Here is a 26,883-nt window from a genome sequence, read left to right as displayed (position 1 = left end):
CTGCACATGGTTGCAGAGGCGGTCAAAGGAGACATTCCAGGAGAACCTCCTGGGATCCAGATGTGCACAGGCACGACCGCCAGCGCAGGAGAACCAAAGGGGACATTCACAGCAATTGCCTAATTTCTTCTTCTTTGCATTACTGTAAATGCTCATCTAAGCAACCATCATTTAGGAAGGGCTCTAATAGAACCAAGATGCTTTCATGGGCCCGTACATTAACACACAGCCCTGATCCAGCCCCACAAAACGGTCTAAGCCTGTATTTACAGCCCTCAGAGAACGGTAAGCTGTTTACTAAAAGGATTAGATAAGGCTTGACAAAGATGTAGGAAGGTGGGCATGCTGTGCCTTAGAAAACGTTTGCAATACAGAACCCAAAACAGCCCTGTAGGCACTTTCAGTTAGAAAAGGCCCTAAAACAGAAGGGGGAAGAAACTGCAAATAGGTTTGGCAGAGCACTTCGGCCACCGCTGGAGCGAGGGCAAAATTACACGGAGTAACCAAACAGCAGCGCGTGAGACAGCCCTGAACAACCAGCGCTGTTACTGGAGACATCTGTGGGACTCTCTCAAAAGATACTTTCTCCTTTTATCTCAGGTGAAAAACAATAAACCTTTAAACATGCCGCTGCTTCTCCTCCCACTTCCCTGCAGAAGGGAAAGCTACTCTTCTGGGTTCGGCGAGGACAAGCAGCTCTGCTCTCTGAGGCTGCCCAGCAGAAGCCCAACTCCCCCACCTCTGGAGAGCACCGTGGCACTGCCGGCAGGCAGGCTTCCACACCGCCGCGCTCCAGGCTTCTGGGAAAACCGGGACACAGTATCACTGCTTGGAGGGCAGCTATTGCAAGGACCTTCCCAGATACAAAAAAGCATGACAGGGCTGAAGGACACCAGTTCTTTCATAACCAGCTTGGTCAGTCTGTCACATCCTGGGCTACAGCCAAACACACAGAAATCGGCTCTTAACGCGCTTCCTCTGCACGCTGAAGTGATTTCTACGCTTCTGCTTGCCCAAACGCGGGGCTTCGGCGATTGCAGTCAGTGCCGGTGATGGGAACTGCTACTGATCCACATTTTCAAACAGACACTCAAGCAAAACTCTGCCCCTTAGAGTACTTCCACAGTAGGCAAGTTCTTTGTAAGTAGGGAAAAAAAAAAAGTCACAGAAAAGCAGCAGAAATATGGATTTTTACTCTTCTCAAGGGATGGCATCATAGCACCACCAAACTACTTGGAGTTGAGGGACCAGAACATGCAGGCACAGGGATTTCTCCAGCACTCCAGTATGGCGCTCAGCTCTGGATTTACAGTAAACTATAAAACACAAACACAGTTACGAAGTTCCCCGCTGTGTCCATTTAAACACAGCCAAGCATAGGTGTGGATTTGTGTTTAAAGAAACAAGCCACAGGAGACAAGGCACAGCAGGGCCAGCAGCCACATGGCACATTTAATTTTAAGGGAAGCACACCTGACTTCTACATGCAGATCAACAAATAAATAAATAAAACCAAGTATATATTCTGGCTTCTTTATTTAAGACCATTAATTACACTGTTATGGACATCTCTGTTAGGGGAGCCTCACAAAGCTTCTCGCGAGGCTGATCAGGAAGAGGGCCAAACCGCAGCACATGGGAACACCGTCCCCTTTTAGGCTGGGGTGAGGGGTTGGTTTCGGCATTAGTTAGAGCTCAGGTCTTCACAGCAGCCGAGTGAAAAACAGGAGCTAGGCCTATAATGAGCAGGACGAGAAGCACGCTCAGCAGAACCACAGTGAGAACAGCAGAATAAAGCACATGGAAGAATTAGGCCAGATCAAGTCAAAGTAAGTTTATTCACGTGAGATGTTTGGACGTGATCAGACTGAAAACCCTTCTCCATCTGAGCACCTTGAAAAAATAAACAGAACCCAAAATTCAGGGCCACAACAACAACACCCTGAAGTCATAGGCATGCCTCACTAATTGAGGGTGGCCTCAAAGCACCGCTGCACACTTACATGTGAGCTGCTGGGCAGCTTGTGCTCGCAGTGCTCACAACACATCTGACACTTACCAAGAGGGGACAGAACAGTTTACAGGAAACCATTTGTTACGGGGCCTGCCTCTCCTCCCCCCGACCCCAGCGACGCGACGTCCTTTTCCCACCCCACCTTTCATCAGAAGCTTATCTAGTGCCCAGACGGTCGCCCAAAAAGCTCATCCAGGCTGGAATTTGAAACCACAGATTCTCAGACGCAGCGGCTGGGGCAAACGGTGCTGCCATCAGTTTTAGAACTGAATTTTAGGGAGTTTTGATTCTATTTGTACAGGGGCTAATGAGTAGCTTGGGATGCAGACACTAACCCCAGGGCGTGATTCTGAGAACAGGATGACAGTTTCTCAGTCTCCTGCTCTAATTATACAGGCAAAAATCAGAATGGGAATGAGAAGAGAAAAGGATTCAGGTCCCTCACCAGCTTGATAGCACTGCTTTCCCAAGCACTGAATTTTTTCAAGGGTTAGCAAAAAATGCAAGAATCTCCTCCACCAAGAGACTGACTCAAAAAAAAAAATATAAAATGGAGCAACTGAGTTTCACAGTAAGCAAAGCTGTGCACAGAGCTGTCACTGCACAAGCTGCAATCACCAAGCAACCATTCAATACAGTAAAACCGTAAGGCACTAAATGTTCCACTCATTACAATCAACACATGACTAAAACCTGACATTCATAAGTTTAAAAAAATAATAAAATCACTGTACATTTTGAAAAGGCAACTTTTCCCATTTAAAAAGTTTCAAATTTTCAGCTCCAAGAATTTTCCTGTCCCCCACCCCTGTCCAGGCATTGCTGAGTAGTTAAGATTGAGTGTTTGATCAGAAGTTCTGCTGGTTAACACATACCTATTACAATCAAACATCCCAAGGCATAAGCAGAAAGCAATTTGTTGTGAAGTTACCTGATGATCCCATTAACATCACCAACAAATGTTAGAGGTGTCAGTTGCTCACCGTGCTTACCACAGTACTGCAAAATACTCATATACCGCCACAGTAAGCGCAGTCATATGGTTTTAGTGCTGACTTGCATCTACACCTTTCTCTTCAAGGTACAACTCAAGCTTTAAAACCCTGGAGCCTGAGCCCCCCTGTGCAGCCACAGGCAGAGGAGCACAGGGAAGACAGCAGCACGTGCTCCTTCATGCTATCACAAGTACGCTTCAGTCCCTGCCTGGAAGCCAGCGTCCGAGAGCAGGCGGGTCCCTTAAACTCCTTTAATTCCATTCTGGTTCACCTTTGCTGGATGAGCAACTGCCCCACGAGTATGAAATCAGGGACACCAGCTTCCTGCAGAGGGTCACCTGACAGTCCCATTTTGGTCAGTATTGATCAGACTTCAAATAACAAAGCAGTAGTGAAAGTACTTGTGTCCCATTACTGATCCCCCAAAGCCATTCAAGGATCCTTTAAACACAAAGGATCTATTAAGGCTTATTCTCAGAGATCACAGTAAAGTATTGCACACTATTTGTCTACTTAAATAGTTAAAAACTGAAATCTCATTTCCCAGAGATTAGTAATATTACTATTTTAAAATGCTAAAAACAGATACGGAGGCAAGTTCTCCGTGTGAATCTAATGGAATATGTAACAGTTAATAGCTAGGGATAGCAGAGGTCTGTCTGTGTAGATTTAGCAACAGCATTTTTTTAAACAAATAGCGCACATTCCAAATAATTATTTTTGCCCTTTCTAAAAGCTAAAGTGGTCATAAATTTAGACTACCCATGAAATGCACTGTAGGATTTCAACAGCACAACTGAGCATCAAAATACATTGCAAGACAGCCTCTCCACCGTCAGTTTTAAACACTTGACCTTTGGTCAGGACATCCAGAAATAAATAAGAAAGGGTATAGCAGTGAGACCACCCAACACAAGACCCTAGTGTGACCACTGACATGGAAGTCTGGTAGGCCAGGACAATCCGCCAGTCCCATAGATTGTCTAGCTTAAGTCAGCAGCTCCATGAGGTGGGTGGTCTCAGGACGGGTATTTGGTACTTCACTATTGAGCTTGCCAGAGGCAGGTCAATCAAGTCTTGCAGAGCCGTTCTGAATTAGTTCAAACCTGGAGGATGTAAGAAACAAGTCTCCCAGAGTTTTGATTAGTCAGGTCTGTACAACAGTCCTTCCAGCAGCAAGCAGAAGTCACTCAGCCAGCATCCGCAGGCGCCGCTCATGCAGAAGCAATCTGATCTCCCTCACTATTAATGGTGAAATGAACAGGATTGTTGAACTCGTCTGTGGAAAAAAGCATATCCAGGACAATTAGCACAGAACAGCCATAGCCGCAGCCATCCTGCACTCCAATGTGCGTTCAAGGCCTCCCCAGAAAGATACAGACTAAGAGGAGCAAGGACAAAGTAGCACAGCAGATGGAGGGACTGTGCCTGCCGGAAAGCTCATAAGCTCTACAATTTCAGCTGTTGTGATCTTTTCATAAAGAAGCTGAGCTCTTCACCTCCTCAAAGGTTGTCCTCCTGGCCACCTCTGCCGGCTACCGAAGTGGCCTTTTCCCTTGTTAGCACAGACACAAAGACAATTCCTTTTTTTGGAAGAACAGGTGAATTTTAACACCATTCACCACTGTGGCAACACTGAGGATATCAGGGCCTGAACGATCTTCTCCCCCAGTGGCATAGCACGGCAAAGTCATTTTCATTTTAGTTTCAAGGTCCTCATCACTCCTTCCACTAATCTTCAAGGGCTAACAAACAAGCAGCTTCACTTCAGCTCCCTGAAAACATTAGGAACTACCTATCATGGAGATGAACGAGGCCTTGGAAGTCAGTCAGGTGGTATGAGCTTTAAAAAATTAATTCCGGCGTTTTTAAACAAGTACTTTTGCATCTCTGCCACAACCTCAATTCCTCTTGGGCAACATGACTTCAAAAGGATCCATATGAACGCAGCTGATTTAGACACCCTGAGGCAAAGGCACACCACAATACCACTTGGAGAATGGCATCAGAGTTTTCAGCTGTTGCAGAAATAGATTGCATGCCTAAGTCACAATGTTCAGGTTCTCACAAAAACTTTCTATTGCAAACAACTTTGACAAAGAATTTTTTTTTAAAAAGGAGATTGCTTACCATTACAATAAAGAAATAGAAAACCCACATCCATCCCAGGTTCTCCTGGATCAAAGACACTAGATACTAAATAGAAAGGGAAAAAAAAAAAAATTATTCAAACTGGGAAGATAAGCATGACTTTCAGGCATTACTCTCATTTTTTAGAATTTGTGGGCTGTCGACACTCCATACAGAGCTGATCACAAAACCTTCCAGCTGATCTTTTCCTGTCAGAAGAGATGACGCAGGACAGCAACCCTTCTGTAAAAGACTCACAGTCTCAGCAAAACGAAGACACCATCCTGAAGCTTTACAGTAACTCATAGCAGCATAAAGACAGAACTGAACTACAGTTTCAAAGGGTGACAAATTGACTCCGCTGAATACAAGGTTTTCGCACAGCACACTGGGACATAAGTGGATGTAAGTACTCTCAGAAGAACTAAAAGCTCTAGAATGGCTTATAAATTACACAGGACGCATTTTCAAGAGCTGTGCAACCACTAACTACTTAACCCTTCATCGTAGGCAAGACACTTGAGACCACAGTCTGTTCTGAACTGCACCCTAGTTCAACAGGACTATACAGACTACAAAAGAAAATGTATTCCCTGTTAGCAGATTTATATTCAGATGCTGTACAAGGGCCTCCCTTCTTCACTATGGGGTATATTAGCACAAAACAGGATCTGAATTTCTAACATGTCCATTGTGCATTTGCTGTTATTCACACACCCCCAGAATGACATCATGGTTGTCTCTGTTGAAATAAACGCAATGTTAGAATAGGAGGCAGGTGGAATTTTTCAGAACTAAAGACCCAATTTTTATGATGACATGAGTTTGAATGGTATGTGTGGGGGAAGACAGAAACACTGTAGACAATGCAAGAAGAACACTGAGCATAACAGTGCACTTTAAGATGTCCACAAAGCACTTGTAATTTTCCAATGTTTAATGGTGCTAAACAGCATCTTTCCTACAAAATAGAGACTGAATGATTGTATTTATTAGGCAATCAATGGCAAGTACAAACAAATCCCTCTCCCGAAAAGAAACTTGTATGCCTTGCCTGCATCCTTGGTATTTTCCAGCATTAGAGGATGCCTGGAACAGAACCGCCTCTGATCTTTCTACTAAATCCTCCCTTCCCCAAAGCACCACTGTGCTCCTCCACATAGTTAACACTTGTATTTGAGAAGAAAGAATGTCCCCAGTGGGCACACTGTCAGCTTCCTTTTCTGCAACAGTCTAGTCTTCAGACCTCTGGCAGCACACTGTAAGGACTATCAAAGGCAAGTGGTGCTGGATTTACAAGGTGTAAGAGAGATCCATAGACAAAAAGGGGAACCATAAATAAGAGCAAATTTTAGATTACTTTATAAACACTGTAACATTCATCATAAGTATTCTAATTTTACTCAGTTATACAGCTAAACTTTTCTGTAACCAAAGGTTTTTCTATTATTTGGAAAAAAAATCCCAAACAAACTTCAAAATGTTTTATTTTGACTCTTTGTGAAGCTGACCTTTATTTGCTTTTTGGAGCTCAGGATACGAAAGTCTCTAAAATTCATTTGAATTACGAAAGTCCTGTAACATTAGCACTATGAATACTTAGTTCTTAATTTAATTGCTTCCACTGGAAGCTTAAAACAGACATGCTCCCTTGGTTGTTTCTTAAATAAATAACTTTTAAAAAAACCACACAAACCAAACCAATCAACCCTCTCTTTCTCTCCATGTGACTTTGGAATGAGGAATGAGCTAACATCTCTAACCACACCAGACTCTCTGCCTCCTTCCCCAGACCTCTATATTTTGTTGGTAGCCTCACCTGGCCAACTGCAGCACCAACGCTGCCAGTTCCATCCACAATTCCCGTGACTGTTGCCAGAGCCTCACTGCTGCCTTTCACCAGATCCTGACGCCCCAGGTCAGCAGAAATTGCAGAACTGATCATGTTAGATGGGCCTCCGATGAAAAATCCTGAAAGTACCGAGAAACTAGCCTTAGTGCAAAACAAGCGTGCAGGCAGATTCTCAACAGAACATCTTCAAAACACAGGTTTTCTACCATGCACAGCTCAGGAAAAGGATTAAGTCTAAGGACAGTGACCACAGACTAATTGTGTGTAGAAGGGTACCCTCACAGCTGAAACATGCAGTCATGGAACACCTTGCGTACCTGGAGTACACACACAGAAGTTGCCAACAATCATATATTCATCCCACAGCAAAAATGAGGTCATTAGCTGTGGCACACTCTGCAAGAAATCAGGATGCATCGAACTGCATTCAGAAAGCTAGTTTTGAACAGCATGCACATACAAACCCTCAACATGAATCAGGTTTAGACACATTTCTACTTTGGAGTAGCATACCCCCATGCTACAGCCTCAGTCTCCAGGGGTTCATGCAGAAGATGGAAGGCAGAAAAAAAACCACGAAAGGACAGAGTTCTGAAGTAGGAGCGTTTGAAAAGAAAGGCTCTATTCATGCAAGCTAATCTTAATTCCATAGCACAGCACAGTATGTCTGGTAGCACACAAAGCTTGTGACCTCTCACAGTACACAGGGCATTTGGGGTTCTGACAGACAAACGCCCTCAAATCTGAACTGCAGCTCATGACTTTGCCATATATCCACTTCCTCAGATACCAGACCACTGCTAGGTATTTTAGCATAAATCTGTCTCCATCGTACTGCACCAAGACAGACCCCCTTAGTTCCAAGCCATTATTCTATACAGTCTATATTCTATACTTCCCTTTGTAAGGCAATTTTCCTCCAGCTGTATTCCAAAAGCAACAGAAATTGGGCCCCAGCTTTTGGTCTTTCTGCAAAACCAGCAGAGGTGGCACACAAATGTATTACCACCACCTGAGGTTGGCGTTACTGATTTTTCTGCAATGTATATATATATGTCTACTAGCATAACAGTGACATTTGATAAGATACCTGTAATTGCCATGATCACAGCATTGATAGGTTTGCTGTTTGGAGAACCTGCAAGAGAAAGAGACCAGATAAGTGTGAATAAAACAAATGAACTTGAGAAAGCCACTTATTTAGGATCAGAAAGAAGCATGCAAACATCCAGTTTGAACTGCCTGTTCAGTTAGCTAGATAGCAACAACAATAACTTCTATTTGACTAGATGACTAGAGACGTCTACAGAGATTAAAGACAGTAAAGACCCAGAAGTTTCCTAACAGCACTTTACAGTAGAGCCACCTCTGCCATTAAAATTTTGTGCCCTATTAGGAGACCAGATTTGTGTAGCTCTGGGTTCCAGTCCTTGTCATGCCTCTTTCTGTGACACAGAGCTTGCATTTACTCTCCTTGAAAGTCCTTCTGAAGAGTAAGAGAATCCTCCTGCTGTCTCTCTGGGGAAGGTAGATTAAACTCAAACTCTCCCACCATAAAGTATTCAGCACTTGAATCACCCCTTCCTGAATTTTCCAAAATATTTTTTTAAATACAGATACTAGATCTGGAGGTAGTAATCCAGCAACTGCCTAAACAATGCTGCACAATGAAATAAAAAATGCAAAACCCCACATCCCAATTCCTCCTCACAAAGCCACATTTGCATGCCTACAGGTTCTGCTTCCCTTTACAGGAACAGCTTCATAGTGTGTACATGCAGCAGGTTTTCCACTATAGCCCCTCGGTGATTTTCAGACACTGTTTTCCCCAATATCTCACTTCCAGGCATCACCTGAATTCCTTACTCACCACTTCCAACTTGGGGCCCAACATGGTCAAATTCCCATGTGTAAGGCAAGTTGCAGCCCTTTTCCCATATTCTTGGGGTTGTTATTACTCTTACGTACAACACACTAGGTGCACAAAAAAAAGTTTCCTGGTTTGGCTTATGGAAATTAAATTATCACACTGCAGTAACTTCATATAGCCTGTCTGAGCCCTCTGCATCTGGCTGGACATCAGTGCATTTTGAGCTAAGCACAAGACACCTGGACCTCTGGCTGCCCTGCTATATCTAGTACAAACTTTAAACTTTTTCAGCAGCAATTTTATATTTGCTTCCAATTCACTTTTGAAATAACGAGTGAGCACAAAAGCCCACGAAACGCCACCAAGCCCAACCTTGCTATGTAATGATTACACTTTATTGACCTTACTTTTGAGACTCTCTGAGTAAGCCCACATACTTCTGAAAGGCACACTTTGCTTCTCATGTCCAGCTCTAGCAGTGATTTCTGTCCGCAGATCTCACAGTGCTCTACAAAAGCTTGTCTGTATCACCACCCCACTTTGGAGGAAGACACACAGAAGTCAAATGACATCCCAGTGAGTTAAAGCACTCTGGTACCACAGGACACCATGTCTGAAGACACGAAACTGTTACCCTTAGCAGAGCTCCATAGATGTTTCACAGAAATCAGATCTGCCTGTCTCTTTCTACTCAGTTTTCATGACAGACTCCTTTCAATAACCAGTCACTGAGAACTGTGTTGTAAGAGGCAGGAACTCTTCAATTTCATCACTTACAGAAGCGTAAGTGGTGAAGTGCAAGAGCTTCTGCCTCTTTGTAGCATATATGTACGCCAGCACAGATCTGTCCCCAGATTCTCTTTCCTCTTGCTACAGAAGATAAGATTTCCTGAGATTTCCTGCTCTGTCAGTTGTGGTGTTGATACAATGACAATGCCAAAAATCTCACTGACACTGGAGAAGGATCAGTACCATAACTCACCAGTACAGGGAAATCCAACCACTCAGCTAATTCTTTTCCACCTCATTAACCTGAGAACAGATTTCTTTCTGTGCAGCACCATACTTCAGGCAAAACAAACTGAAAGGCAAAGCGGTTTCAAGACCAGAAAACATAACTGGAAAAGGCTGCGCTCTGGTTTTCTTTAGGATGTACCAAACGAACCTCTTATCACTGTAAAAGCATACTCACGGCTGTATCCAAAAAGAGAGCCTACAGCAAAGAGCAGGCTGATCGCTAGCACTGGGGCTCTCTTCTGTAGCACATCAGAAATCAAGCCCTGGATAGTCCCACCTGCAAATAATAAAAAAATAAAAATAAAAGTCATTGTCAGGCTCAGGATGCTAACACCTTGAACAAAACTCATTTCACCGAGCGCATCGGCCTTTTGCCTTCTCATCAATACTTATTCTCTCTAAAATCCTGGAAACTAAGTCACCTGCTGTGACTGCCCCAGACACAGAGACCACAGTAAAATTAAGTGGCTCAGATAGAGCAGGGAAAACTACTCATACTGCTTTCCCAGGAATTTATTACTTCTTTTTTTCTGGCATGCTACTAGCCAATGCTCCTGCTTTCCTTTTCCTTCCCCTATAGGGCCATCACAGCTCTAGGATCACTACAACTCTGGATGTAAGCAAGCTTAACACTGTTGCTGGTTTCTTTAACAGAAAGTGCAAGAAAAGTCAGTTCTTTTCCACAAGGAAAGTATTAGCACAAAGGGGCCTCACATTCCCTGCTGTCTCACCTACTTAGGGTAGGTGCAACTAATTGTAATAAATGCAGATAACTGATAAAAATCACCTTATGTATCATTGCTACCTCTGTAGGAACTGCTCTGCTGGTAAAAACTAGAGTGTTGAGAGAGCCAAACAGAAAAGGCCACAGAGGCAACAACAACAAAAAAAAAAAGTGTCCTTGAACAGACCAAAACAAGGATGTCTGTTCTAGGAAAGCTAACTGGACAAGGTAATAAAGCAAGAAACTGAGCACAGGAGAGTGGAAGTCTAAACAGATATACAGTATGTTCTTTATTCTGGAGGAACAGGGTCAGATTTTGCAGCCAGCAGAAACAAGTGCAATAACATTTTATTTCTGAACATAATACAGTTGTGTTTACTCTGCTGAGATCTGTGCCGAGTCTGTTCTTAAAAATACAGGACAGAAGGGACAGTATAGAACCCAGTAGGCCCGGATCTAAATTCCTCCTTAAGACTACCTGTCAGAAAGGAAGCAGCAAGCAGCGGGGACACCACTTTGTACACGGCACTTTTCAAGAAGTCCTCGTGAGTAAAGAAAAATGCCTGCTGGGGGTAGTGTCCAAGAATGTGACAATGCTCTTTAAATTATAAGTAAACTCTTTAGGGGGCTCACATACTCTGTGTTTTAGAAAAAATCCACCAACAAACCAGCCGAGCAGCCACATACGTAACTAGACTTCTCATATATTCAGTAAACAGCTAGATCCCACTGAACTTGACTGCTCTGAGCTGCATTATCTGTCCTTCATCTTCAAATGCTAGCAGGGCAACTGCAGGAAGACGTTATTCACTTGTTTACTCACCTATGATTCCTCCCACATCATACCAGATCGAGAGCTGGTCAGCTTCTGCTTCTTTCCATCCAAAATTGTTGCTGAGGTAGAAGGGCAGCCAGAAGAAGAATGAGTAATTCACCAGCTTCAAGCAGGCATAGGCCAAAGAGTACTGGAAGAAAGGGAGGGCCAGCAAGCAGTTAGCACTTGAGAAATACAAACAACATTTCTGCTTCTTCCCATAAAGCTCTGTATCCAGCTACAGCTTTCAGGGGAAAGTACTTCTGCATTTCACGTAAGAAGGCAGCATTATGAAAGCTTAATGCTGAACATCAAAGAGAACCCGAGAACACAAAAATCAAAGTCAAGATGTTATTTTCTTTTCACTGAATGCAATGGGTTAAAAGATTACACTTTCAGCGTAATCTTGAAAGAAAACGACACCAGGCTTCCAAAAAAATGATGGAAATTTAATTCACCTTCTCAAGAGCAGGGAGCCAACTATGTGACATAAAAAAAACCTAGAGGTTTAGTTATCTGTGCATCATGCTGAGAAAAGTTAGGTGAAGTAGTTCCTCTATCTTTTACTGCTCAGAAGGCTCATCTGCTTACAGCACCAGAAGAGAAAGTTTCATTCATAATCCCTAGGCAGGTATTCCAGGACAGAAGATGAAAGGTTTGGCCAAAGCTAAGCACATGCTTCCAAACCCAACAGCTGAGACAACCTCCTGCTTTTGGCTGCTGGGCTCAAGTTCTCCTTAGCTAGGAGATCTCCTTGAGAGCTTTCATGTGTGTGGCAAAGATTTGTTCTCTGGGATTGGTGGCCCAGCATGCAGAGGGACAAGGCACACTATTTCGGTAAGGCCTCCTAATAACACACTGACACAGCAATTCAAGGAACCCACATTTGGAGAGGTAAACAAGGATGAAGACAGAAAACCCAACACGTTAGAGTCACAGCTTTTGAGACTGTCCGTGTATGTACACGCTTGTCTTTGAATTTCAGAAAGCAGATCTTTTTATATATTAAACTCCACAAAAATCACCTCTTCTGAATTTACATTATTTTAACAGATACAACCTCTTTTACTGTATTATTAACTCTTTTTCACTTTCACAGGACAGAATACAGGTACATGTATTGTATCGCCACAATACATGTAAGACACAGGTATGTTTGGTAGAGTTCTCCTGCTGCTGGGTGTGAAAAGTGCACTGTATGAAGTGATATTTATTACAACATGTTTAGAAACTGTCTACCAGACTGAGTGATTAAACATTGAATTTCTAGAGGCTCAGGGGAAAGCTGTCTGTGCTAAAACTCTTCCACCATATCACTCAGCAGGAGAACAGAGGAACTACAGAAAAAATGTGTCAAATAAAGCCTTTGTAGAATCTTGACAAGGCTTTGGAGGTTCTCTCTGTATTTGGTCTCTCACTGATCTGCCATAGTGTCCCAGTTTTGCTTGACACTGATCTGACATCAGGTAAAACTCACAGACTCCGAGGTGTTCATGTTGCTGGGTTAATGCACAGAACAAGTCCTCAAAATCCCAAGTACAGAAACAGCGACATCAGTTGTATAGTGCCTCCTCACGTTCTGGCCAATGAAAACAGTCGCATGTCAACTGAGGCGGCCTCCACCACTAAAAAATGTTGCCTGAAGTACATCGGCCTATTCTTAGCACCACCAACACCAAGCCAGAGTTTATATGGCATTTAGCCATATGGGTATGCTTTCTGTCGCCATCCCTCAACCAAGGTCTTAACAACAGAACAGTGGTTGTCCAACACTTTAAACTCCGACAGTCCACCCATCCCTTCTACATTTTGTGCTGCCTTAATCACAACTAACCGCTTTGCGCATAAAGAGTACCTGACCATACTGTCCATTCAGTAGTTCTGCTTCATGATCAAATCTAGACAGTTCACGCTATTACTGAGCCAGCCACTCTGTCCCCTTTCTTGTATTGGTTCTAGTATTCAGGGAACACACAGAAAGTTAACATTGTTTTTTAATGGCAGCTTAATTATTCAGCTGAACCAAATCCATGAATTGGGCAATACTGCCTGATGGAGAAGTACAAGTTCTCATAAAAGGGACAGGATGAGAATATGTGGAAACTGCATCACCCGGACTTGTTTCCAGTTCATTCCAAAAAAGAAACCTACTTTGCCACATTACATCATGCTGATTAATAAGACTTTTCAGGACAGCTTTCTGCTTTAACGCAACAAAAAACCCCATCAGACCCCAGTATCAGTGCCACAGTTCTGTGTGATGCTCTCCTAGCAGTAAGAATACCATTCCTCAGGGCAGCATAGTCACCTTAGCAAGAAAGCATCTTACAGACGCCTTTGCTCATGGCCTCCCTTCCAAATTCTGCAGCAAAAAGGGCAGGATCTCTGCTGCCCATAGTTGTCTCATTACATACACCAATGAAGCAGGAGTCCAATGGGAAGAGCAACAGGCAACCACACACCCAGACAGTATTACAGTCCACACGCGCACAAGGATAACAGTCCCAGCCCCGAGGTTTTAACAGCGTAAAAAGTCAGTTGTCAACAATTACAACACATATTGACAATGTCGTCAAAAAATGCTGACAACACAAAAAATCAGCTTTACATTTAACAACAGAAGTCAGATCTCGCTCATGAATCTGTGTCCTCACCAGTACTACACCCGGAAGGCAACAAGCCTGGAAAAAGCCAATGGCCTTTGGCTGGTTGTCGGTGTCAGTTGCTTGAATATTCCGGTCGTCATCATCTACATCATCATTGCTCATTAAAGGTCTGTTGGCATCTTCCTCCACACTGCCATCTTCATCTGCTCCAAGCTCAGGGAGTCCTAGGTTTTACAAGGGATATGCAACAGGAAAAACGGACCACAGACTCTTCACCCTCTCCCACTCTAACGCTACGCTCGCTTCTTTTAAGCAATTCTCCCTTCTAGCAGTTCCCTTGCTCTCCCATACCTCCATCCTCCTTTGGCTTAGAAACTCTTCTAGATGGTGTTCTGCAGTGTCGCCAGTTTCTACCCTTTGTCTTCTAGCGCTCTTGAAAGTATTCTGTCTGATCCTGGCGTCGGCTTTGTCTGTTCTGAGTGTCTGGCCATTAGTTGGAAGACAACAAATTAGTGCATTTCCCCCCTTATTTAGTGGTTGGGATCCTCAGCCCTGGCTCCTGAGTACCACTTCTCTTGAGTGTGGAGGCTGGGTGTACTAGCAACTACTCAGACAGCTGCTGCCTGTTAACGCCTCCACTGAAACAGAAGATCTAGGAACTGCACTGCACTTTCTGGGCTGCTGAGTGCTCTAAAGGGCACTCTTTATGGTAGCTTTAGTGCTACCAACTTTATAGCCTTTGCAGACACCTGGGAAAACTCCTCCATGGCCCTGTCAAAACCCAAAAATTCTTTTGTTTTCCTGTTACGCTTTGGCTTGCCTACCATCTTCTTGGAGAAGGATTATATCCAACTTGAGAGCTATTTAACTGGCTGTGGAAGACCTGCAGATGAAAATTACTTTCCCTTCCCACTGCACAGTTAAGGCTTGCCATAGTTTTCTCCCACAATAGCCAGTTCCAGCAGTTTGCCTGCTGCTTCTTTAAAAAAATACTGAATTTCCAGGTGAAGAAAAACTGGTAATTAGGCACACCGTAATGGAGATGTTGAGCCAGGCTGTTTTATTTTGCTTTTTAAAATATCCAGACACATGTATAGACACATGATGCACGCTGGCATTTAGTGTGATCTTGGCGAGTAAAGCATTTGCTCCAAGAAATACACTAAAGTGCAACACCATTTTATAAGAGCCCTAAGGATAAGTGCTGTTGAAATGAGCAATACTTTTAGTACTACATGGAAAGCTGCAGATCTGCTTTCCACGAAGGGACTGAAATACTACAGCCCTCCTTCTACTTACCCACTTCCTTTGGTGATGTCAGGAGCCCAAAGAACACAATGACTCCTCCAGCAAACTGCACAGAGGCAGTCACCAAGAAAGCATACTGAAGATAAATAAATAAAAGATTACTTTTTTAAACATTTTCAGTCTCATAAGTTTCCCTGACTAACGAGGGTTTCCTTACATTCCAGCCTTGTCAGAGAGTAAACACAGCTACAACAACTCAGACTACATCCATAAGACTTGGAAACAAGTGATCTCTGCATCTCCTGAACAGACTTGATTCTATCTAGGCTGAAAGACCACATTGAAACAGTTGTTTTAGTGTACTGAAGTAACAGCAGTGAGGAAGGAGTTCACCCAACACAACCACAGATCCAGCTATATTGGAAGGGACTCCTCAAAGAAGGGTCAAACACCAAATTCAGCACTTTGTTCAATCAGGTCTTGAAAGACCTCCAAAGACAGATCCTCCAGGCTCTGGCCCTTCGTTTTAATGCTTACTAACTACATAGTGAAAGTTTTCCAAACATCCAGTTGGAACAATCTCTGCTTCACTTTATAATCATTGCTTTGTAGCTCTCTCTCCATGCAACCCAGGAAAGAGCCTGGCTCTGATTTCCCAGCAATCTCTTGACAGGCTTTGGAAGGCTGCTCTTTGGTACCCTAAGCCTCCTCATCTCCAGAGTGACAAGCTCAGCTCTGTTAGCCCATTATCGCAGGTCACGTGCTGCAAGATGCACTAGTTCACTTGCATTCCCCATATTCAATGGCTTGTCTGCCATATTACAGCAATATGGTGCACGCCTGGCCTCTTCCCAGCTACGGAAGCTATGCCTCCATGCCTGTCAGAACCTCACCACCATTCAGTAGCAGCGACTTCAGTCATCCATCACAGGTTCTAAACTGAAGAGCACTTCAAGCCACACAAATCAGGAGAGGGTATACGATGACATTAAGGCTCTTCAGTAACATCAGTCCCATTTACAGAGAAGTCTCAGGCTCATTTCTCCCACTTGGAAGGGTCAGGAAAGCAATACCCTTTCTATTTTGCCTCCTACTCACCACCACCAGGATTCAGGAAGATGAAACTGGACACTCTGAGCCTGTTATCTCTCAGAGACAGGATAAGAAGCTAGTCTCCCGTAACCCAATCTGACATGCAGTCCTAGCTAGAAGCCAGACAGCAATACCTACCTCATAGCCATATTTGAGAACGCAGGAGGCAAGGAACGCCCCAAGGATATTTCCCACAGATGCACAAGCACTCCAGAGTCCAAACACAAAGCCTCTCCTGCAGAAGGAGAAGAAAATTTGAAAAAGGCAATGTGGGGAGAGATTACATTAGGAGCAAGACAAATTTCTAACATTCAAGTCAACTTCAACTTATGAATAAAGTCTCAGCATTCTCCCAATCCACTTCAAAGACTCAAAGGTCACTTAAAACACAGAATAAGTTGGAGGTACCAAATAGAGATAAACGAGGAATGTTCTCTCCTGGAACGTCTCTGTTACAGCAGAGGTGAGCTGGCAACGACAGGATTACAAGCTATGGCTAGAGCTCATCTGCAATACCCCAAAGTGACAAAGTTGAACCTACAATGAGTTAGCTTCCATTCAGTCTCTTCAGTGGTAATCAGACAGAAAAAGGTTTTCCAGTGGCATGAAAAACGGCCACTCTGCACTATGGAACTTTTGAAGTTTGAACATCTACCTTTAACATATTCAATTGTGTTCACACCAAGTTGTTGTGTGGCTCCAGGGGAAAAAAAACCAACCCAAACAACAAAGAAATAGTAGTAACAAGTAATGTGTATTTCATCCCATATAACTTTAATTCTGACCTAACAGTTGGCCTTTTTGGTTTAACACTTTTAGCTCAATCTGCTACTCAGCAGGCCAGATAAGTGAGTCACTGAAGAAAACTCAACTTACCCAGCTTTTCCAAACCAATTGCCCATGACAGCAACCACACAGGGCCAACCAGTAGACTGCAGCAAGCCATTCACAACCCAGAGACAGCAGTAGAACCACTTGTTGTAGAAATGCAACCATTCCGTAAGTGTGCCAAAGAAGAATACCTGGTGGGGGAGGGAAAAAAAATCACAGAGAAGAAACCCTGAGGCTGAGAAGAAACCCTGCTGAAAGCCAGGAAGGAGTGGGGTCCTAAAAAAGAAATAACATTTCAGAGAGAAGGTCCCCCACAGGGGTCAGGCCAGAGGCAAGCCTGGCATTGTTTAAGAAACAGCTAAAAGGTAACAGCACCATCTGCCGAGCCACCCCAGCACGGACTCCAGAGCCCAAACACTCCAGCGACAAATGTGCGTCATGGCACTTCCCCTCCTAAAGACTTATCTTCATAAACAGCACAGTTGTAACAGGAGAGGAGAAGAGACAAATACCTTCAGTAACAACGCTAAAAATACAGTAGCCTCTTGAACTGCTATTGTACTGACATCCACAAGGCTCTATGCAAACACCAAAACCTCAGCCGTCATTTATCTTCACAAAATTTAACATAAATACTACAGCCAGGTCTCAAATTACTAAGAGCCATAACCCAAACTAGCCAAAATAAACACGCTTTGTGGCACACTGTGCTTGATGCATGATTGTGGCCATGTGTTTGCAGAACACAGTAGGCCATAGCAGCATTTATAGCCACTGGGTAAACCAAAAGCACTCCACACTTTTACCACTACTTTAATAACCAGAAAACCACAATGAGATAAAACTGATTCACACTTATCTGCAGTGGCTTGAACCTGAAGAACCCTTTTGTTTTGAGTGGACATTCTTCTTTGACACATGCCCTCCCAGTAATTACAAAATAAGTAAAACGAACGCTTAGTATTGTTAGCATGCCCTTCAAAGAAGAGAGCAAAGATTGCGTTTGGAAGCAAAAGCCTTGATGACTACATATGTGGGCTGGGAGAACAGTTATAATACAAAACAGTCTCAAAAAGTCCAGATACACCAATCTCGTACAAAAGCTGGCCACCAAGTCTCTAGACGGTGCCTCAAACTTAGGAATTTCCTTCTGACATGGTATCCATAAATAGATATTTCAGGAAGAGGTGAGTCATCTAGCATAGCTCTATGCTTTAGACAATGCACTAAGTGCATCCAGGACAGTTTTACACGCAAACTTTGTGTCCATTGAGGTACAGCTACAGCCCGTGGGCAGATTCACACAGAAACAGAACCCCTTCTCCCTTAAAGTCAAACCCCATCCAGAAACCGTAAAAGAGATTTCTAAATTACACTCGTATGTTCCGACTTACCACCAGAGCAGAGGAACACATGCCAAAAGACAAAACCCAGCGTAAATTCAGGCGATCCCCAACTATGCCACTGACGAAGAGACCCTAGGAACAAAACACAGCATTAAATAAAGCCACAAGATTTAAATCTGTTACCTGCAAGAATTAAAATAATGTAGAAGGGTCAAGCTGATCCAAGCATTGCTGTTGTACCAACATACAGTCTCATTCTAACCACTTCTTCCACCACCTCATATGCTCATAGTTGTTCATTAAATTTCTTATTTTTAAAAACTTCAGCTGAGAACTCTTGGAAAGATGGAACTAGCCCTCCTACCCGCTGGTGACAGGGGTGTGAGAAATTCTGAAGTGACAGTATTCCTCTGGCATTTGTTCACACACATCTTCACATGGTGACAGGCACAGGCAGAACTAACAGAAATTGAAGGAAAAAAAAACCTGCTCCTGAATTAAGCTTTTAAACTGCATTAGTGCTAAGCAAGTCCAAGAAGATCCTATTCATCCCCTCCAAATGTGGGTGTGATCATCGCAATAAGATTCAACCAAAGCTTAGCAGCTTTCAGTTAGTTTTACTCACCATAGCATAGGAAAACAAAAAGATAGTGTCCAATGTCCCCAAGAAGAGAGTTGCTTCTTCTGCATTTGGAAATAAATGGCTGCTGTTCCAGAGCTACAGAGATAAAATTTTAACAAGTAAACAGGGAGAGGCATAGGTCGTTCTACTCTTTTTTTGATAGAAACCCCAACTGCAAAGCAGAACGGCATCTGCCCCCCCCAGCCTCCCATTCCTCCAACACTTTCAGTATCAAATCAAGAACAATTCTGGCATTATGTACTGCAGAAAACGTCCACTGCCACTTCATTCACTTCTAAAGGGCAAGCAGCAACCAGAAGCAAGAAATATGCATTCCACCTGTATCAAGACAAATGACTGGCAAAACAAATGCTACCACTAACAAGCATGCAGCTGTTCGCTTCTTACACAGAAACACTGAAGAGCATCTTAATTAATAATACAATAAAGACATATTCTGTTTCATGTGCAGTGTCTCTTCTGTACTTATCTTGCTGTCTTCACTACATGAAACTTTGCCTTCAGCAGCAACCATATTAAGAAATCACAGACCACAAACAGAAAAGAATGAACACAAAAGGAACAGGGGGAAGAAGCAGACTGGTTGGAAACTACAGTGAATTCCAGTCACTAATGTTGTTATTTTTTTTGCTTACCCTGAATTTCATTCTCATATGATCAAAAAAAGGGAAAATGACTCAGTTGTCCCCAAACTAAAATTACTGACATCAGCTGAAAATAGCAAGCTTTGAGGATGACTTGAAGAATGAATCAAGTTAATAAGGACAAACTTTTCTTCCCTTCCCACCATGCCCCCATTAGAACACAAACAAATAAACCTAACAGAAACCTGACCTATGGACATGCTTAACTCAAATATCATCAGTTTTAGTTTGATTCCACCTCTCCAGGAGAACATCTTGTACAGACAAGACTACACATTCACTCAGTTTAAAAGACGTAACATAAGGCCTATTGAGACAGCTTCTGCTTAAGTCTCATGTGTCCAAGAAAACTAGTAAATCCCTTGAAAAATACTTTTTGCCACTTGAGGCCACCAATACCTACTTACACCAACAGCTTTCAACTTTTAACCAGAGATCCCTGGAGGTTCCACAAGCTATTAAGAGCCTTTGAAAGATAACAGAATCAAATCTTTTGTCTTAAGGCTTAAATTCATTAAACAACCTCTGCAGAACTCACAAATCTTTAAAGGCTGAAGTATAGATCTAAGCTGTCCTCCTAATAAAATCACACTAGGGCTTACTCACGAAACAACTGCAAAACATTTTTTGTACTTTAAAAAAAAATTAAGTATAAAAACAAAGAACAGCTGTGGTTAAGAAGATACATGAAAGCTCAAAACTGTTAGCATGTGATGACTATGTTCATGCCCTTAACCTGTTCTATCAATTTCTCAAAACTCACTTTACTGTTAGCTGATATAACAACATAAATTGATACCAAAAGGGCCGTTTTTCTTGATCAGACACATACACCTCAACATCCAGCAAACACTAAATCATCTTGGGGCAGGGGGAGGCGGGGAGCAGAGGGGGGAATCAAACCAGCTTCCAAAATATACTAGTTGCTCGAACGCCAGTTAAGGAACTAAATATAAAACATCTTGTAGTTCATTTCAGCATCCCTGATATGCTCACTCCTTTTTGCCATACTATAAAATCCTGAATACATTACAGGCCCAATTTACTGTTTCCACATATCACAAAGAGTCAGCATTTATCATCTCTCAGTCAAACGTTCAAATAACTGATGATTTCTAATGGAGACAATACCCAAGCAACTGACTCCAGAGTCCCTGCTACAATAGATCTCATGGCCAGCAACCAAGGTGTTAATGTAAGATTTCTCCCACTTCTCAAAAGCAAAAGAACAAGCCACTGCTAAAAACAAGCACGCCCCTAAAAGGGCCACGAGTAGGAGCCAGGAGGTAGCTCTTGCATTCCCACTTGTGAGATGCAAGCAGTATACAACTTCCTTTTCTGCAAGCAAACACTGCCAGAACTCTCACCACTTTCACTGAAGTTAGGCTTTTACAGATGAGGGGTACTCAGGATGTTCAGCAAAGGAAGTCAGACCTTTCAGATGCAAGACAAAATGTCATTCTGCAGTATCAATTTAGGATAAGCAGCTAGTTTTTTCAGATTGCTTTCTTCTCTCCTAATTCTAACAGACTGGCAGCAGCATCGCCACCACAAAGCCACAACCAGGGTTTTCCAGGGATCTCTAATCCCATTAACTGCTCTCATTTACTGTCTCCAACACTTCAGAAGCAGGCTCCCTCTTTCCCCCTCCTCTGTGCTGCTGGCTGCTATGGAGACCCTCCTGGGGTCCCCATTTCCATTAGACCACTGTAACTTCTTGAGAAGTTTCTCTCTTGGGACCACTAGGAAAGATTTCACCATCACCTGATGATCCAGAAAACTACAGTTCAGACACCTGAAGTTCCCACCCACATTCTGAGGAGTGTCCTTGATTGACACTTTTAACAGGACGTCTTCAGCACCACAAGCTCAGCATACTGGAAGTTGCCCGTCTTCCTTTGCACTTGCCTATTCCTTGTGTCCTTACCTCGTATGGCCGGAGCTCAGGGGTCGTGCTGTTCAGGCAGAAGGGAGTCCACTGGCTGGAAATGCTGACTTTGACATTACTGAATGTCTTCCTGGAAGCATGGAGCAGGGAATAACTGCCAGAAAACACATAAGCACAGATTGGCTAAATCTCCTCTGGAGGTCAAGTGGGAAAGGGTAGGACTCAAAACAGAGATAATGCTATCACAGCAGGCAGCACAGCAGAGGACTGGCAGTTTTGGAGATACTAGCCAGCAGCAGGAACCCCCAAATTATGGGTAGATACAGAGATTTTAGTAGGTTGTGAAATATGCTCTTGACTGGAAAGGACCTCCTCTATTTTCAAAAGAGGAGGTGACTGTGCAACAACAGTTAGGTACCTCAAGGGGAAAAAAAATAAAGAGAAAAGAAGATGCACTCATCTGGCTAAGCACCATTACAAGTGCTCTTCCAGAGACAGATTAGGTATCAGCGGCAGTATTGCTGTGAAGATCAAAGGGTATCAGCGAGGCAAAGTTTGTAAGGACAGGCAGTACGGTATTCCAGCCTTTGTCAGGTGGCATAACAGACAAGCTTTTAACATACAAGTCTAGCAGACCTTCAGATATGAAGCAGTGAGAGGGTGGAAACAGTACTTCCAGAAGAGTACCCCAGAAGCAACAGCATGTTCCATCAGTCAGAATGGGCATTAAATTGAGTTCTGAGCATCAGGGTTTGCTTCCTTCCTCATTTCAGGTAGTTCCTCCCCACAGCCACCCACATTCACCCTTCTGCAACAGAAAGCTGCTGGCTTGGCACAGTCAGGCTCACCTTTGGTGCAAGCCCTGTTTGTGGTTGGATTCCCCAGGGGTATAGCAAACTTGGCTCCACTACCGCTTGACTCACAGACCGGCCGGTACTACTAGCTTTTAAGCTTGTTTTCAAGGCTCACAGCCACAGGTTAAGACTATTTCCCTACTTTCATTCTCTTTTTTTGGACATGCCCTCACCTCCCCAAATCCAGTGAGATGAATGCTTCTCTGTGCAGAGATACACTCAACTTACCTGAAGAAGGTCAGCAGGAACACAACAACATGATGGTGGGTGCAATGGGACACAAGGCCTCTGTTTGCAGGCTGCCTCCGTAAACTCCCAGGCAGAGCCATGCTCCTGGCAGCCCTATCCCTGCTCTTGGCCACAAAGGCTGGATGGTGCTTAGGTCATTTTTCTTCACATGTAAACAGAAGAAGGTGGGAAGGGAGGAGAAAAGAAAATATATTTGAATTAAAACACATGTATAAAATACCTCTGTGTCCCCCAAACCTCTGGAATTCATCAGGAACAGCTCTATGCCATTCCTTCCCAATTTGTTTCATATTGCTACCCATCTCATGACCTGTACCTCCCTTGACACCTAAGCCCAGAAATGTCTTTTTACTCTCCTTTTCCCAGTACCCTCACGGTTATCCTCCAGCTCACTTATTTTTTGTTCCTCTCCTAGCAGATACCTCTTCAGTGCCCATCACCAAAGGAGTTCCCCCAGGGTCTATCAGCTTCCAGTGTTCTCACGTTAAAGACCATTCTGCACTATTTACATACACAGTGCGCTACAGAGTGGGCATACATAAGCTAACTTTCCACTGCTACCTGGCTGGTCAAAGACTGGTGATTAAGTACCCTTGGATACTGGTGGAGAATGGTTTTGGATCTAACCCCCTCTTTAAAATATTGTTGAAAGAACACACCCAAGAGTGGATTTGCACAGCTGGAAAAAGAAAAGTAACTGCGAGGACAGTGCTGAAGTCCAACAGCTAGATTCCCTGCCTATTCATTCTCAAGCCCTGCATTATAGCTCCATCTGTCACTAACTTTTTAGTTATTATTATTAATAATAATAATTCGTATATTATTATTAGACTTGTGGTAAATCATACTTTCCTGTCCCTACTATAGGGCATGGGTGACATCTGCCTAGACTTCTAGATACCAGATATTACCAGTACTGAGGAAAGGCTATGACAGACACACAGCTTCTCAGTAGTGGCTCATGCCACACTGCTTCACTCCCTCAGCTGTGCTGGTGTGGCTGAAGGACTGTTTCTGCAAACTGAGTCTGGGAAACAACCCTGCTGGGCAGTGAGGTGGTCAACCTCTCCAAACTTCCCTTTTCATCTCTTGGCAGAGATCTTTTCAGCCAGATTTCCCTGCCACAGCTCATAAATGTGACTACACAAACGTGTCCCTGCAAAGAGAGAGCAGCGCAGAGAAAGACACACTGTATACCCACACCACTGCTGAAGGCAGAACTTGATTTTGTTCATGCTAGCTGGCCAAAGACAGCCAACAAATCAGTTGCTAGGAACTGCATTTTCAGTTATGTGTCTTATTTAAACACCACACGCATTCTGAATGCTGAGGAGAGGTAAACTAACACACCACACTGTTCCCCCAAAGAATCAGAGTTGAAATAAGATGTAACATAATGCCTTTGTGTTCTTTTGTGTCCACAGGTGGCTTTTGTAATGATTTGTAAATCTGACAGAAGACTTCTCAAGTTCAGCTTCTTAACTTCACTTGGAGAAATTAAAAGCCATGGCCCAGACTCTTTTATCTGAACTTCTGCTGCTGAAAACCCTGTATTTCATAGAGACTTTCTGCTCTTCCTTCTAATAACTTTTAAAGATTTTTATCAAGACAACTTTCACCGTAAGAAGTCTTCCTTTCCTGTTCTCTCAGTGATGATGCACACCCGACCGACAAACAGATACCAGCTACCACCATGAAAACTGAAACATCTGACCTCCAAAACAGAATATGGCACGGAGATCCTCCAAGTAATAGGGAACCAGCTATTACACCTTTGAAACACTGGAGTCACACTTATCCCACACCATGCTTAAATGCCTCCATTCTCATCCAGGACAAACACAGCAGGTCTATACAAGATCTGAGGCCATCTGCATCTACGCAGCCCAGACGCATTTGAGCCATGCTCCCACCGCTCCAGCTAGCACAGACCACCTAGGTGTGCCAGCGCCTTCTCACACGGACATGCTTCTAGACTTCTTGGGTTCACACAGAGGGAAAAAAAAGCACCTACAGCTGGAGCTGTGGGAAGGCAAGGCTAGCCCCTGGAAGAAGCAGCTTCTCAAGCAGCCTTGATACTACCTCCACCTAAGGTCCCAGGCCATTTCTCAACATCAGTGAATGACAGCTCAGCACCCACACAATCTACATCACACAATGCTACTCCCTTTCAGGCGGCAGTAAAACTGCTCAGGACTGTTCCCTACACCGGCTGCACGAAGAAGATCAAGGAACCCAATGCATTCCAGTATCCCAGCACCACGGGCCTTACAGGCCTGTGAACCACACAGTCTGCTGGCCAAACACAAGAGCTCCTTCTTCCTTGCCTCTCCCTCCCCTCCCACCAGGCAGGTAAACAGAGCTCTCCCGAGGAAAGCAAATCACCGCTGGTTGCGCAACAGAGCAGGAAAAAGTTCCTTGGGGTAATCAGTTCACAGCCTGAAGCACAAGATTTACTACTCGCTTCATGTCAACATGTGCAAATAAAGACCTTACTTGTCTGAGATATCAAGTCTTTTTAAAGCTAAGACCTGGTTGTGACCTTAAAGTGACCTTTTTTTTTAATAGCGTTTACTATTGAAACTATCTGTTTCTCAGAGCTTTTCAATCTCAGCTAGCTTTCTGGAAGACCTTCTGGCAGAGAATGGCATCTTTCTTTCACTTATTTACAGTGTAGAGGTGAATATGAAAGATTTCTTTTTCTCTTTTTTTCTTTCTTTCTCCTCTCCTTTTTGTATTAAAAACTGGCATTCTCCCTAGGCTAGAAGGATGCGCAGCTAAGAGCTCATCCTTACCCATCAGTCTTCTCATTATTTTGAGAATACCACATTAAATTTGTAGTGGAAGGGAAGCAAAAACTAGGAAGCTGGATAAGCCACAGAGCAGCGAAGCACAAGCCTTTAGGAAAGGAAGAGGACTCCTTTTAGGGTGTTAGACTGCCTTGTCTGCTTGTTTAACTCTACTTACCTCCAGCTAACCGATATTTTGAATAAGCTTTTAAGCTTTCCGCATTCTCCCTTATCCCTTCACTTAAGGCCAAAAAAACAACATAAGTTAAAAATGAACGCCCTTTTAACACCATGCTACTGCTCTCCAAAGCTGGCAGGAAAAACCAGAATTAACACCCCTGGGACTTCGAAAGTGCAAAACAAACGAAGTAATTTTTTTTTTTTTTTCCTAATAAACCCCAACACACTCTCAACACACTCTCTCATACCGCCTTTCGAAACAGACCCAAGAAGCACAAGCCCACGCGGGCCCTGGGCAGCCTGGTAGCCCCGCTCCAGCGGCGCGGCCCGGCGCACAGGCCGCGCTCCCGCCGGCGGGCACGGCTCACCCGCGGCCGGGCACGGCTCACCCGCGGCCGGGCACGGCTCACCCGCGGCCGGGCACGGCTCACCCGCGGCCGGGCACGGCTCACCCGCGGCCGGGCACGGCTCACCCGCGGCCGGGCACGGCGCCGGCACCGCACGGCTCGGCTCGGCCAGGCCGGCTGCCCCGCTCAGGCACCGCGGCCGGCGAAAAGGACGCGGCTCCTTCCCCTCAGCGAACCCCGCCCGGCTCCCGGCGCAGGTGGCCCAGCGGCCACGTCCTCAGCGGGGCGGGGTGAGGTGAGGAGCCGAACGGGCAGCGGCAGAGCACCCACCGGCTCCGCCGCAGCCGCCAGCCCACCGCGGCCGTTACGGGGCCACCCCGCCCCCCCCCCCCGCCGCCTACCCCGGGAGAAACCGCCCGCCCCCGCGTACCGGGCCCGGCGGCCAGCACGGCCCTCAGGAAGTCGGGGGAGGGGGCTCTTCCGGCGGGAGGGACCGGCGGGCACGGCGGGAGCTGTAGTCTGGCCTCTCGCCGCCGCCAGGGGGCGCCCTCCGACCCTGCCGCCGCGCCCCCCTGCCCGCCTACCGCACTCGGGGAGCGGGCAGCGCCTGCACCGCCCCGCGCCGGGCCCGCGGGGCTGGGAGCCCGGGCAGGGGGAGGGGGAAGGGGAGGAGGGGGAGGAGAAGGAGGGGAAGAGGAAGGAGAAGGAGGGGAAGGGGAAGGAGGAGGGGGAGGAGGGGAAGGAGGAGGA

The 26,883-nt window shown here is 44.6% G+C and overlaps 1 protein-coding gene across 3 annotated transcripts; it reads right to left on the bottom strand.

Moving 5' to 3' along the window:
• Positions 1-1,819: 1,819 nt before the first annotated feature.
• On the bottom strand, positions 1,820-26,714 carry SLC37A3 (solute carrier family 37 member 3). Of its 3 annotated transcripts, none has more exons than XM_055711284.1 (15): positions 26,564-26,714; positions 22,797-22,959; positions 21,754-21,868; positions 19,165-19,257; positions 18,588-18,671; positions 17,239-17,384; positions 16,501-16,597; positions 15,322-15,406; positions 14,071-14,246; positions 11,426-11,567; positions 10,054-10,155; positions 8,082-8,129; positions 6,959-7,110; positions 5,140-5,205; positions 1,820-4,288 (listed from the first exon to the last, which is right to left on the bottom strand). In XM_055711284.1, the coding sequence occupies exons 2-15, from the start codon at positions 22,895-22,897 to the stop codon at positions 4,196-4,198; spliced, it is 1,500 nt and encodes a 499-aa protein (XP_055567259.1). In that variant the 5' UTR covers positions 22,898-22,959; positions 26,564-26,714; the 3' UTR covers positions 1,820-4,195. The 3 variants fall into 3 exon arrangements, with proteins under 3 accessions (XP_055567259.1, XP_055567260.1, XP_055567261.1); XM_055711285.1 differs by lacking the exon at positions 26,564-26,714 and adding an exon at positions 26,035-26,059; XM_055711286.1 differs by lacking the exon at positions 26,564-26,714 and adding an exon at positions 25,785-25,999.
• Positions 26,715-26,883: the final 169 nt, after the last annotated feature.

This window comes from Falco cherrug, chromosome 5 (assembly GCF_023634085.1).
Source record: "Falco cherrug isolate bFalChe1 chromosome 5, bFalChe1.pri, whole genome shotgun sequence".
In the NCBI taxonomy this organism is placed as follows: Eukaryota; Metazoa; Chordata; class Aves; order Falconiformes; family Falconidae; genus Falco; species Falco cherrug.
Note: the sequence above shows the minus strand (reverse complement) of the source record. Positions and strands in the feature narration are given on the sequence as shown.

Bases quoted from the DNA above. Each gene is read 5' to 3' on its own strand.
- SLC37A3 (XM_055711284.1), bottom strand. From the start codon at position 22,897: ATGGCTCTGCCTGGGAGTTTACGGAGGCAGCCTGCAAACAGAGGCCTT. The intron at 7,111-8,081 runs GTATCTTATCAA...CGGTACTTTCAG, and splicing joins TGTGATCATGGCAATTACAG to GATTTTTCATCGGAGGCCCA. The intron at 4,289-5,139 runs GTAAGCAATCTC...TTTTTTCCACAG, and splicing joins TCTATTTCTTTATTGTAATG to ACGAGTTCAACAATCCTGTT.